The 14,687-nt window shown below is 41.4% G+C and overlaps 1 protein-coding gene across 1 annotated transcript in view; it reads right to left on the bottom strand.

Annotated features, from left to right (window-relative positions):
* The window catches only part of LOC101846782 (E3 ubiquitin-protein ligase TRIP12), a gene marked incomplete in the record, with an annotated part of 59,416 nt that extends 46,191 nt beyond the window's left edge, over positions 1-13,225 (bottom strand). The window contains 4 exon segments of the mRNA XM_013089854.2: positions 1,220-1,637; positions 7,070-7,527; positions 8,181-8,294; positions 13,068-13,225. Coding sequence (XP_012945308.1) covers positions 1,220-1,637; positions 7,070-7,527; positions 8,181-8,257 — 953 coding nt within the window.
* Between the last annotated feature and the right edge of the window lie 1,462 nt (positions 13,226-14,687).

Raw genomic sequence — 14,687 nt, 5'->3', positions numbered from 1 at the left:
TTATCGTTAAAGTCCAAGACAGCCAACTGTCTAGGGTAACTGCTTTTCTCCTTGACAATGAAAGGTCTATTTCTGAGAGAACAGGTTTGAAAATACTGCCGAAATTGACCAAGACAGCTACCCACTGTCAAGGAGAAAAGTCGTTGTTCCCAGACAGGTGGATGTCTTGGAAAGAGTCATTATAATACAGTAGTCTCCGCCTAAGATCCCGGTGCTCGGGAGCAAGGAAATGCGTGATCTTAGGCGAACCAGGATCTTAGCAGACGAACCCAGGGAAGAATCTACGGTCCCTTGTTAAGGCTCACAATCGGTAAAATGTTCTCCCTCCACTCCAAAATAAACTGACTTGACCCCTGGGTAGGTTTATAATGGCGAGCAAAGACTGGTTAACCTTGATGACCTATCATAGTGCATAAGTGGCATGTGGCGTGCCATTTAGACTTATTATTCAATCGTAAGTCTCAAGATCTATGCTTATCCTGTTGCCTCTCTCCTTTACCTGTCAAAAATACATATCTTTCGATCTCTGACCGAGTTCCCCCGCCTTTGCCGTTACGCACCATTACGTTGTGACCACACCAATTAAAATTCAGTCTGTCTCACAGAGAAAACTGCTGCAGTGGTCAGGGAAGAGTTCACAATTCGTTATGATCTCGCCTAGAGCGAGATGAGGTAAATTTGATTGAGAGCTCAGATGCAAGTGCGATGTTTGGGGAAAACAAACGCGTCGGTCAGTTCACACGTCTGGGGCAAACATTGTTGTACTGTTTTACTGAGTTTTACAATGCTTATATGATCACATTCATGAGAGTGGCTGATCTCTGACACGACAGGCAGTTCATTGATCTCAACTTTTCCCTCTCGGTTGATTGGCTGTGTCTGCCAGGGTTTTTGTATCGTAAATTATGATCTGAAATGCGGGATCTTAGCCGAATGTAGACCTTCAGAGTGAATCAGAGCGAGATCTCAAGGGTGACTTTTGTATAGTAAAAATTGTTTTATTAAAGCAGCGGGATCTTAAGCGAACCGAGATCATAAGCAGTGGGATCTTAGGTGGAGACTACTGTATATAGAAAAGAAGATGAAAGAGCGAGAAATGGAAAAAGGTCGTTTGAAAAGGTGATTGCCCTGAATAGGCAGTCCCTTGTGCATATTCGACTGTATAAGCCTACAAACCAGAGCAACAGAAAAAAAATATCATGCATCAAATGCCTCTTACCTGCTGCTAGCACAAGATCCCGTTTTTCTGGAAGTTGTGCTTCCTTTCAAAGATGATTTTTCTCCCTTCGTCTTTTTCTTGCTACTGGATTTCCCTGATTTGCTTGTTGTCTTTTTGCCAGAACCACCCTCTGATGACTTTTTCGTTGAAGTCGGAGAGACTTTATTAGAAGAAGGGCCAGCACTGTTGACTGGACTGGTCTCTTTCTCCTCGTTAGATGATGAGCGGAGACAACGTTTCTTAGGCGTGGGTGGTTTCGTGGACAAAAGATCCTCAAATTCTTCCACAAAGTCTTCAAGATCACTGTACAAGTCAAGTGTGTCAAAGTCAAGAGCAGATGAAGCTTTCGCCTGCTTGTCTTTTTTCAATTTCTTAGAGGCCTCTGAACTCTTCCTTTTCCTTTTTCCACCTCCTTTTCCTGGAAAAACAAAGGACATATGAAAGTCTAATTGCAGTGCCAATTTGTCTTGACAGAATCAGAGGACAAACACATTGACGCTTTAACAGTTAGTAAGTGCAAGGGATATAAACTACAAATGAGACAGACAGAAACAACAAGTAATGACTCCCCTCTTATTCAATATCATATTATCTTCAAGCTGAAGTGACACATTCAATACAATAGACATTCTGTCTTCCCTGTCAAATACAATATTTAACATATAGGCCGGTGCTTGCCAACCTGGGTGATATCTCCCACCAGTGGTTTTGGTAAATTTGGTGCCCAGTGGGGATCCCTGGGTAGAGACAGGTATTATCTAATACCTGAACACCTGGTTTGAAAATACACACGGGTGGACAGTACGAAAATTTTAGTCTTTTATAGGTAGCAAAAGTGGACACTGGCTATAAAAATGTTGACAAGCACTGATTAAGGCTGCAACTGTAGACAACAGGAAACATGACATGCTTACACTGACAAGGCCCTCGCTTTCATTCAATAAATGTTGGGTGTTTTTATGCCCCCATTAAAACAATTTAGATCATTTAGAAACCGAGTTTGTGACCCCAACTGCCAGGGCCAACCTGAGCTGAGAGGGATACAATATCCCAGCAGAAAAAGAAAAACCAAAGATGCTGGATGAAAATTTTCTCCCCACTCGGGAATCGTACTTGGGTCTCTTGCTAGAAACAGCAAAGGGCCTTTTTCTAACACAGTAACAGCTACACAACCAGTTGCCAGTCCCTCACCTTCAACGTTTACCCTATTTTTATTACATATATGTTTGCATGGAAGTTTTCAAGAATTCATATTTTGTGAGGACCCCATCAAGCACTACGGAGACAATGAGGACACTTGTGTCTCATATCACTACCAATGACAATCGCAATCAATATCTGTGAGAAGGGGCAGACCTGAGGCAAAGCATACAAACAATGTCCCTGAACAAACATTCTCAAAAGGTATGGAATACCAAATGGATCACCCCTATCCAACAAAAAAGAAATTAATCAATGACTTTGTTTTCGTATGAGTTTCAGGGCACTTGCAACACAAATAGGTCAAACAAGTGCCAGAGAATAGATCTAGAGGTGTTACAAGAAAGTTATTTTGAAAAAGTGAAGGAGAGATTTAAAGGAAGTAGATGTTTGGTAGGACAGAAAGAGCATACCACACCAGAACATCTATTAACCACCCAGATCAATGACTTTTTTCTAAATACCACACAAGACAACAAAAACCAAAGATGCTAAGAATTCTTTCTCATACAGCTACCCACAAAGTTAGACACACTTCTCAAATAACCTTTCAACACAAAGGAGAGTTAAACCTATAAATCATTTGACATAAAGCAATTATTTAACTCACTCCCAACTATTCTTGCCACTGTGGCAATCTATTTCAATTCACGTTTCACGACTATTCTCGCCACAGTGGCGATCCCAACTTCAAAATTTTTTTTCCACCTAAGGGATCCCCACGGGAGTACTCTAAAGTCATTTCTCTTTAATTTGATATAAGTTTCGTTTCGCTCGGCCCACAGGTTGAAATTTTATGAATTTATCAGCTGACCTACCCTCAACTGTCTAAAAACAAGAGTAAATATCTTTGAACAGTTAGAAAATTCTGGTATCTTTTTGTGCTGTTCTGGGGCATCTATGCTCATGGGAAATAAGTTTCTGATTCAACTAGCTTCTCCGGAAAACATATTTTACCATTAAAAAATGTGTCAAATTTTAAAATTTGTTTAAAAAAAAAAAAAAGTACAAAAGATAAACACATTCTGTTTGTTTTTAAACACATTTCATTTTGTGTACTTTCAACACAGCAAACAGCAAGTGTGTATCTTGAATACATTTGTCACACTGATTTTTTCAAAAAACACCCGAAACTGCGGTGGCAGGGCCAATCTGCCAAAAAATCTGCAGTAGTGAGTGAGTTAAAGCCACATTGGAGGCTCCCCATTACACAACAAACTGTCATTTCAGAAATGACATTTCATATAACAAACACATGTGAACCAATTTCCATGACAGAAGGACAAGACAACAATGTGACTAATAGAAACAGCATGTATTGTGCATGCTGAAGTTTTAACGCCCGACTATACACATATGGAGAGGAGAGAATATGGAGTGTAGAATGACGCAGCGTGGTGAAAGCCGGAAGGAAGTCACCAAGCCGAGAAACCTCCTGTCGACCAGAAAAACCACCAGACTTGGCACCTGGAATGTTCGTACAATGTACGAGGCAGGGAAGGCACTGCAGGTTGCAAGAGAGATGGAGGGCTACCAACTGGACATATTGGGTCTCTGTGAGACGAGATGGACGAATGCAGGGGAGTGCCAACTTGCTTCAGGGGAAACAGTTCTCTACTCTGGACATCTGGAGGAAAACCCGCTGCATACAGAAGGAGTAGGTATTCTGTTATCAACACACGCCAAGCGGGCTTTGATAGGATGGAAAGCAGAGGGCCCGTGACTAATATCAGCTGAATTCCGTTCACAGAAGAAAGACATCAACCTTCATGTTATCCACGGATATGCCCCCACCATTGATAAGGACCAGCATGTGAAAGAGACTTTCTACAAAATGCCACAAAATACTATTGACCAGGTTAGAAGGAAGGACATCTTGATTTTAATGGGAGACTTCAACGCTAAGGTAGGCAGTGACAATGTAGGCTTTGAGGAAATCATGGGGAAACAAGGACTTGGAGTCAGAAACGAGAATGGAGAACTCTTTGCAGAAATATGTGCAACGAATGGGCTCATGATAGGAGGGACTGTTTTCCCACATAAACAGATACACAAATCAACATGGGTGTCGCCAGACCAACAAACTGAAAACCAGATTGACCACATATGTGTCAACAAGAAATTCAGGAGATCAATGAGGGATGTTAGAGTTTACAGGGGTGCAGACGTAGCTTCGGACCATCATTTGCTCATTTCAACCATCCGACTAAAACTAAAGCGAAGACAGGGAATTGTCAATAATCATAGGTACCGGTACAACGTGGAATTTCTGAGAGAGCCATCGTCAAGAAAGGAGTTTAATGTAGCAGTTAAGAACAGGTTCCAAGTGTTGGAAACACTAGGCGAGGATAGCAGCGTGGAAGAAACATGGGAGGCAATAAAAGAAGGCTGGACCACTGTGTGTCAAGAGGTACTGGGGAAACGGAAACGTGAGCACAAGCCTTGGATATCGGCCACCACTCTGAGAAAGATAGAAGACAGGAAAAAGAAAAAGGATCAGGTAAACAGGAGCAAGACAAGAGCAGCCAAAGCAAAGGCCCAAAAAGAATAGACCAAAGCAATGAAGGAGGTAAAAGTCAGCCTACGGAAAGACAAAAGAAACTATGTAGATGACCTAGCGCGCGAGGCAGAGGAAGCAGCAGGGGCAGGAAACATGAGAGGACTGTATGAAACCACAAAGAAACTTGCAGGCAGATACAAGAACGCAGATGTGCCAGTGAAGGATAAAGAGGGAAAGCTTCTCACAAATCCAGACGAACAGAAAGAACGCTGGAAAGAGCATTTCAAAGAGCTACTGAACAGACCAAGGCCAGAAAAACAGTTTGACATTCCACCAGCCGAGATTGATCTGGGGGTGAGTGAAGAAAAGCCTAGTTTAGAGGAGATCAAGGAGGCAATAAGACACCAGAAAGCAGGCAAGGCAGCCGGCCCAGATGGAATTCCCCCAGAAGTTCTCAAGGCAGGGACTCTTCATAGAATTATAGGCAAGATATGGGACAGCGAAGAATTTCCACAGGATTGGAGAGTGGGATTGCTCGTGAAACTACCCAAGAAAGGAGACCTGCATGAGTGTAAAAACTACAGAGGAATCATGCTCCTGTCCATTCCTGGGAAGATTTTAAGTCGTACCATACTAGAAAGACTGAAGGAAGCCGTGGATGCAAAACTAAGAGAGGAGCAGGCAGGACTTCATAAAAAGAGATCATGTACAGATCAGATTGCAACTTTGAGGATAATAGTGGAGCAGTCCACTGAGTGGAACTCTTCCCTGTACGTTAACTTTGTTGACTACGAGAAAGCTTTTGACAGCCTAGATAGGGACTCAATATGGAAGCTCATGCGCCACTACGGAATACCTGACAAGTTCGTGAGATTGATCAAGAAGATGTATGAGGGAATGAATTGCAGTGTCTTACTTGGAGGGCAGCGGACAGACTCGTTTGAAGTGAATACAGGAGTGAGACAGGGATGCCTGCTATCACCTTTTCTCTTTTTATTAGCAGTGGATTGGATAATGAGACAGACAACATCGGGACAACGCGGTGGCATACAGTAGACCCTTTCCAGTCAGCTGGAAGACTTGGACTTTGCTGATGACTTGGCACTTCTTTCCCACAGTCGAGCCCAGATGCAACAGAAAACGGATCGCCTCAGGACCTTCTCCCGTGGTGTTGGACTCCATATTCACACGGATAAAAGGAAAGTTTTACGAATGAATGCAGCCGACGTTCCTATCACACTGCAAGGGACACCATTGGCGGATGTTGAATCCTTCACCTACCTGGGAAGTGTCATCAACAAGGCAGGGGGAACAGACGAAGACATCAAGGTCAGAATCCAAAAGGCAAGAGTAGCATTCATCATTCTCAGGAATGGATGTCTAAGGAACTGGGATTGAACACCAAGCTGAGGATCTTCAAAACAAACAGACTGTTCCACTGTATGGTTCAGAGACATGGAGACTCACAGCACCAGCAGCAAAGAAACTGCAGAGCGTAAATGGATGCCTACGAAGGATAGTGGGGATCAACTGGTACGATCGAATCACTAATGCTCAACTGTGGGAGAGAACAAGCTAAAGGCCAGTAAAGGAAGATATTCAGGTGAAGAAATGGAAATGGATTGGACACACCCTGAGGAGACCCCCGACAAGCATCATCAGGCAGGCTTTTACGTGGAACCCACAAAGAAAGCGTAAGAAGGGAAGACCAAAGATGACATGGAGGCGAGCGGTACAAGCGGAAATTGAAAGGGCGGGGACATCATGGAAACAGATGGAGAAGGATGCTCGGGACAGGCTTCGCAGGAGTAATGTTGTTGATGGCCTGTGCTCCACTGGAAGTTAAAAAGGGCAAGAGAGATACACATATGGCATTTTGAAGAAAAAAAAAACAAATGACTTGGAGGAGAATGTGTGATGCTAAAGCTGATCAGCTTTGGTGTGGTTTACTCCTTCTTTCCTATTAAACATCTATCGTCTCCATCTCTCCTCCTCCTTTTCTTTGTGTATGTTACTCTCTTGGAACACCCTCCTCTTGAGCATTTATAGGATCTAAATGTTGCAAGTGTAGTAAAACTCTTACTAAAACTAAAGGCTGGACATTTTCATGTACATGCAACGCGCAGGAGAGTAGAAAGAACAATACTCACCCTGCTCTTCAACTCCCCCACCAGACCAACTTGTAGAACCAATGGACGTTTCTTGCTCTCCAGATAACTTTCTCTTTTTCCCCTTCCCCTTCCTCGACACAGCTGGACAGTGTTCAGTGGAATCTTCAAAAGCCTCAGTTGGGCTGAGCCTTGAAACGGCTGATTTGTCAAAATCTACAGGCAAACTCTGAGATTTCCGAGGCCGCAATGACCTTTGTTTGCCCTTGGACTTTCCTTTGCCCTTCCCTGTGCTCGAGGTAGTCTCCACCAGGTGGACAATCAAGGGAGACTTTGGATCTTCCTTGGAAGGATCAAGTTCAACTTTGGGGGACTTTGAAGAAGATCCCTGATATGTTTCTAGCTGCCGATCTGGTGACGTGGGCTTTTCTTTCTTCTGTTTCGGCTTCCTCCCCCGACGGGGTTTTGTGGCAGGTGGAAAATCTCCCAAGACACTAGACCTGCAGCAAAAACATTAGAGGTTTAATTATATCTTTTGCTTTATAAAGAGATTTGAGAAGAATATTAAACATCAGTCACAATGGGCAATAGTTATAATAAATGTATCGTATCATGTACTCTTGAGTCTTGCATGAAAGGGAAATGGAAAAGTAACAGCTTTGGTAGCTTTTCTTTTTAAAACAAAAATTACATCATTGGTTCTCAATCTTAAAGAGATAAAAGCAACAAAAGATATAAATATCAAGTTCACTACAAAACTACACACACCAGTATTTGAATTTTTACATTACACTTTTCAAAACCTAAAAAGATGTCAATCACAATGAGGAATGTTCAGAAAGCATTTCCTCCCGCTTTTTTAGACAAAAAAGAAAACAGAATAAAACCAGAACTTCCCCCTACGTTCCTTTGTGCAACTTTATGAGATAGTGGATCATCACCTGTTCCATTGCACAGACCTAAATGAAATTGGAGCTACACTGCACTCCATCTAAGACCTAACACCAACAACACACTCTATGGAACATTTCAGGAACTCTGCAGCAAACCTGCATACTACATATAGCATTGCACAGAAGGGCAAAAGCCTTTTTCTGAATAGATAACACGAAAACCACTACAAGTCAAAAAACAACTGAAAGGAGAAACTTACTGCTGTGGTGATGTGATGACCCCTGCAGCGCGCCTGCGTTTACTACCCCCCGCCGGCTCGTCAGATTGAGCGTCCATATGCGAACTCACACACCCAGCTCATGCCAGATGTTAGCTGCAAAGAAAATAAAACTTTAAAGTTTAGAACTCTTTCACATAACAAAATATAAAAGCTAAATCTTTATTCTATTCAAAAATAACAATAAAAGAGCTTGTTAAAAATGCATGCACACCAAGACTAAGCTTGTGTTTCTTTACTGCAAAAACTGTCCTGAAAGCCAGGTTACATTATTCCAGGCTTCATTACTTGAAGCTGACTTATTAAAATTGGCCTGTTGACTTCTATTTCAGGTCTTCCAGAAACAGACACTGAATGAGAACAAACATTTTTGTAGTGTGTTAATTCTCCACAAATTAAACCAACACAAGTCAAAGAGTTTTCTAAAAAGCGTGGTGTCATGATAAAACGCAGAGGCTACGTTCACGATGCCCTGAAAATAGTAAACTGAAATTTAACTCTTTTCCTCCCAGGCCAAAATCCACCACCGGCCCAGGGCTTTTCCCTGACCTATTTTTATGCCCCTACCCCACCAAAGGAAAATGTCAAAACATTCAACTGCACACACAAACCAGATCATATGGCCCATCAAACTGAAGGTTAAAAAATAATCTATCAGATGGTGATACAATAATGAATATTATTCCAATTATATTTATTTATTATTATAGTAGAGGGTTTTACGGCGCTCGCAACTGCATAAGGTCATACTCATATGAACGCCAAGGGGTGGGTGTCAACAGAGAAGTCCTTACAGGGAATCAGACTTACTCTGCTCACCTCTCTAGCTTCAACAGCACAAGGTCTGCTTCGACTATCAAGGCACCCTGGAAATAGCAGGTCACAAGAGAGTGACAAACATACAAAAGAAGTAAAGGAAAATGACAATAGTAAGGATTAGGAAAGAAAGAGCAGCAGTTCCCTGCTGCAGATCAGGCACAGTTATGAACGTGACATGAATCAGCCCATTTACAATTCTACTGTGCTTGAACGACATATTTCCACTCCTTTAACCACGAGGAGATTGGTCTTATAGATTTAACTCAATGGAAAGACCAAACACAAAATGAAAATGGACATCTGCTTTCCTCTTGAAAAAAAAAAAGAATGGTGAACATATAACCTCAAATTGTATGGATTGAATTATCTAATTTAACATATTCATACAAGGTATCTGATCCCATACAATCGGCGGATTCCAAGTAGTATCCTTTTAGAAATTTTGATTTATGATAATATTGCTCCATTTATTATTTATATTATTTCATTACTCAAACCAATTCTATTGTGAGTATTATTGTTTTTTATATTGATGTTATGACCGTGTTTCTTCTTCCTCTTCTTCTTCTAATTATCAATATTTGTATTATGATAATCATATTTATTACTTAATCGATGGTTGTTAGGGGTTTTTTTTCTTAATTATCATTAATACTGCCCTTAATCCATAATCGTGTTATCGATAAAAATAGACGGTAACATAAATGATGACACTATAGGGGGGGGGGGGGGGAAGATGATGAGAGGGGGGGGGGGCAATTACAGCGAATAATAGGCGATTTCCAGGTTGAGAACCATAGATATGGGGTACATAGAAGCGGAACCAATAAATTGGCAAAAAGATATTTAAATTAATCCGCATACAGGAAAAAGAGGCTTAAACAGCACCTGGACATGGATGGCTGGTGCCTCTATAAATAAATCATTGATGGTCAGATCTGTGCTTGAACGAGAAATGTCCCCCCTTTGGGAATGGCCTAAAGACACTACAGTCAGTGGCACTGCCCCGGGGGGAGCCAATTATATTTGCTTGGAGTTTCTAAAAGTGATTATGCAATATCAAAGGTGTCATATACGAAATCAACAATTTTCCAGCTTTGAAAGGTCATATCTAAAAAAGTATAACAACAGCTTCATTCAAACTTCCCAGGTAGGTTGTCTCAAGTAATGCAAAGAAATGTTGAAAGTTATCTATGTGTACCTAATATATATAGAAGTGAAAATATGAGACATATATATACTGAAGTCAGGGAAGCGCCTTTCTTCTCATTTTCATTTCGAAGAGGACAAAAAAAGCGCTGAAATAACTACAAATTGTCTCTCAGTGCTATATTTTCTTTCGTATCTGCTAACAGGAAGTCTATTCTATTATTTTGAAAACGTGGATCGGCCGAGAATTTTGGGTCTTTTCATTACTGGATTGGAATAGATAGCGCAGCGAGCCACTTGAGCCGTATTTATTTCACTTCACCCCCTACTCTTTTGCTTCTTTTTTTCATACCTCCCCCACCACTCTTCCCGCCTTCGCCTTCTTCCAATCTCCCCCTTGTTTCTTCAGACGACTTTCTATTTTCAAACCACTTGAGCCGTATTTCACTTCACCCCCTACTCTTTTGCTTCTTTTTTTCACCCCCCCCCCCCCCCCCACCACTCTTCCCGCCTTCGCCTTCTTCCAATCTCCCCCTTGTTTCTTCAGACGACTTTCTATTTTCAAACTGTCGAGCATTGCCGGGTCTGCACGAGGGAAGTGGATAGAAGTCAGGTTCCGCCTGCTGAGCAAGCAAGGCCTTGTCGACCAAGGCTGTTTTGCTGCGCTCGCCTTCGCCCTCGATATTTTCTGTTGCATTCGGACCATTGCTGCATTATTTTTCACACACGTATTCCTGTGCTGTTTCCACATTCACTTTGAGTTTGAGCAACCGTAGCGTTTCATTCGTGCCTCTCTGTGCTAATAATGGATGATTCAGGGTGCCGTGAATGTAGCCTGCAAACCACATTCACGGCGCCAAGAACGTAGTCACTGCCATGATAAAAATATAGTACCAAGTAGTTCAATCACAGAGCAGTCTTCCAGATCAGCCCATTTTATTCACATTTGCTGGATACCTTAAAGGTAGGGTTACTGTAACCCTAATTCTAGCCTCTAACCCTAACCTTCCAACCCAAACGTAGCAAATGTGAATAAACCATGCAGATCTGAAGAATTGCCCAAAGCTGTCCTTTTAGTTTCAAGAGTATTGCCACAAATAACAGAAGTTCCTCAAGAAAGTGACAGAGAAGTTCCTTGACGTAACTATTCCATCTAATCTACACTATTCATGCACCTACTTTTGAGCAGCTAAACTCTGTCCCGCATTATGACAGTGTTCCATTAGTAGTGGTATACTTACAATCATCTGTACACTACCAGTTTGAACTCAAAATTGCAATTGTAAAACATGCTGACCATTCAGGATCGAATACCAAAGTCCTTGCTTGCAAAGCGTAAATAGATCTAAAAATAAAATATAATCTGCTGTTATACAATGGCATGGTATGATTCAGATATATCAAAATTTAACTTGAACAATAATAAAAATGGCCGTCATTATTCGAACTCGAGTCCGAATAACATTTTTTCATATTCGGACTCGAGTCCGAATAAAAAAAATTCTTATTCGGACTCGAGTCTGAATATGAAAAAATGTTATTCGGACTCGGGTCCGGAAAAAAGGAAGTGTCTTCGTTCTATATCTATCTAATGTTCAGGGCTTCCAATTCTGCCGATCCGATGCCTGCCGCCTCATTGATACGCCCCCAACCCCCCCCCACGTTTCCCTCTTTCTTTGTTGTAGAAAAAGGTAAAATTGAAGATTAGCAGACCACCTGGCACCTGCATATTATGAGCTGTGTAAAAAAAAAAAAGACCGATTCGTTCAAATACACAAGCCGGTGTCATCTCCATTGTTTACCATGAAAAAGTTGTGTTGCTGTGTGTAGAGCTGAGCATACGGCAACTTTTGATTCCATTGACCACCGCACAATTCAATAAATTCATTGCGTAGATCTACGTCAAGACTAGCTTATTATTGTAATAATGATCAGTTGCCGGGGAGGGGGGAGGGGGGAAAGACTGACGCGTATGCGACGTTCAACGCCCGGACCGATAGTGCCTCCCCCCCCCTCCCCGACACGCACACAGCCACACGTGTGCAGGCCGCCCATCCGACCTCGACACACGCTAACAAGCCATCTTTAATTGCTTCTGATGACCTCTTGACAAATAAACATTTATTAGAAGCGCTATAACTTTTCAGGCTGGCCTCAAATTCATCATAAGATAAAAACTTGGCTCCTGCACAAAACGCCTTTTTGCCCGAAGTGATCCCGGTCTCTACCCAGCCTGAGGCGAGTCACGAGTGAGGCAGGACAGGAAGCCTGAGTCACGAGTCACAGGAAGTCGGAAGTGATGTCATGCTGGACAAGAACCAGAGTCCGAATAACATTTTTTCATATTCGGACTCGTAATAAAATACAAAAAATTCCATCTAGATTCTAGACCTAATCTAGATCTATAGATATCTAATTCAAATCTTATTAAAACAAAACCTACAGAGACCAAGCCAGTCCAAACTGAAGCAAACCCATGAGAATTAGCATCTAAACCAGGATCTTCAACTAGAATGAGATTCTAGATCGAAGTCGAAGTATAAAGACAGAACAAGACAGAAGACCAGTCCAAACCTGAACCCAGATCCAGAATCAAAACTACAAGCCCAACCTAGTCAAAGGCAAGTTCAGATCCTACTAGACCAAGATCATATTAGGTTTTAAAAGAACTTTACATCTGACCCTTGATCAAGAACTTCACTGGCACTGGGAGTGAAGGACTAAAATCTAGATTTACATCATCATGACCAAAAAAAGCTGATCCTTCATCATGAGGCTCTAGAAGATCTATTGGATTCCTGACAAGTTTCTGAATACGCTATGTTGAAACCTAGTCACAGACACACAAAAATCCATAATGATTTATTTGTTTCATTTCATAACTCCCTATTAGGGTCAAACCAAGATATCTTGTCTGGAGACAACATTATAGTTGGGTCTGTTTACAGAGCCTTTCGTCAATTTTGTGAAGAGAAAACACAGATTTCCCCTCGTTGTTTTCACCCACTAACGGGTCGACATATTGACCTCAAACTGAAAGGAATTGAGTGTCAGGCATCCAATACACAAAATCAAATCTGTGCAAGAGGAAAAGTCATAAAATGTGTTTCCTAACCGGTCGTTTTCGAGTATGTAAATGTCAAAGAAGTCACAAAGGTGGACAATGTTCATCTAGAATGGATTCTCTACTCACAGATGATGAATGCGCACGCACAAAATACCAACTTCCGTTCGTGTCTATAAATATCGTCTGCTTGACAGGGTTGTCTTACCCTTTTCCTTTCTTTTCTCTTCTTTTCTTCTTTTCTTTGTCTATTTTGTTTTCATCTTCTTTTTTTCATTTTTTTTTCTCCAAGCATGGCTTCTTTGGTTTCAAATTCACACAGAAAAGAAGTCAACCTTCATTTTGGAGTGAGACTAAATACCCACTCTCTAACTCGTATATATAATATAGCTCCCTTGGCCTACAGAATAGGATTCTGAAATCATCATATTAATATTACTCTTTAGGCCTACTACATCTATGTAGAGTTGGGTTGTTGTTGTTTTTTCAATATAACAAAAAACTAGATCTAGATTCTACAACTGAATTCAAATATATATATGAAATAACATATCTACTAGATCTATATTATTGTAATAGCCTATGTATATATTATGTAGTATAGCGGTAGGCATGTTTCCTTTATGTCAACATAATTTATCTATTACAATTCCCATTGATAGTGAAAAAAGTGGTAAGAGAAATGTTATAGTTTCTTATTTAGAGTGTGTTGAAAATTTAAGGGAAAGGAAAGAAATTAAAGGGGGCTACTGAAAGATGGTAGCTGAAATGTTCACAATATTGCAATTTGGAGGAGACAAAGGCAGCCACATGAATCGACAATGAATTCATGCGGGGTGGGTGTGGTGGGGGCTTTTGGCTTTTCGAAGCATGCAATGCAATTCAATAGCCTAATAATGCTGCAACCTTGTGGAGGCCGAAAAAACACTTTCCGTTTGATTTCCATGTAGATATTATTTTAATTTAATAAATACATGTACACTCAAGTCTCGTAATTACCGCCCTCATTATATTATATCGCTTGCCCCGTTTACTGTCGTGTGCTGCCAATGTACGAAAAGGAACACAATTACAAACACAGTATTTGCGCCTGTACACCACCGTCCGTCAACTGCCTGAGTTGTACAGTTCTTATGAAACTAATATAAATTTGCCCCGCCATACCGCCAGCGAACTTGCCGCTAGAAGAACACACTATACAAGGTGTCGTGTTGACTGCTGGGTAATCTCTCTCACATGTTACCTCGTCCCGTCGGGAAAATATCTGGAATTGCAAGATAATCAGCCAAATTACCTCTAGAGTGACAGGCGCCGCTGGATAAGCTTCTATTTTTCGAGGACTCGGGCTCAAGTCTATGACGATCTGAGGCAGCCAAAGGATTGATGGGCGCCGGCTTTAAAATAAGGACAACACTTTCATCTACAGCCTAGAATGGCGTTGCCACTTCCAAGATTCT

Source organism: Aplysia californica, unplaced genomic scaffold (genome assembly GCF_000002075.1).
Source record: "Aplysia californica isolate F4 #8 unplaced genomic scaffold, AplCal3.0 scaffold01065, whole genome shotgun sequence".
Classification (NCBI taxonomy): domain Eukaryota; kingdom Metazoa; phylum Mollusca; class Gastropoda; order Aplysiida; family Aplysiidae; genus Aplysia; species Aplysia californica.
This window is presented reverse-complemented; position numbering and strand designations above follow the sequence as displayed.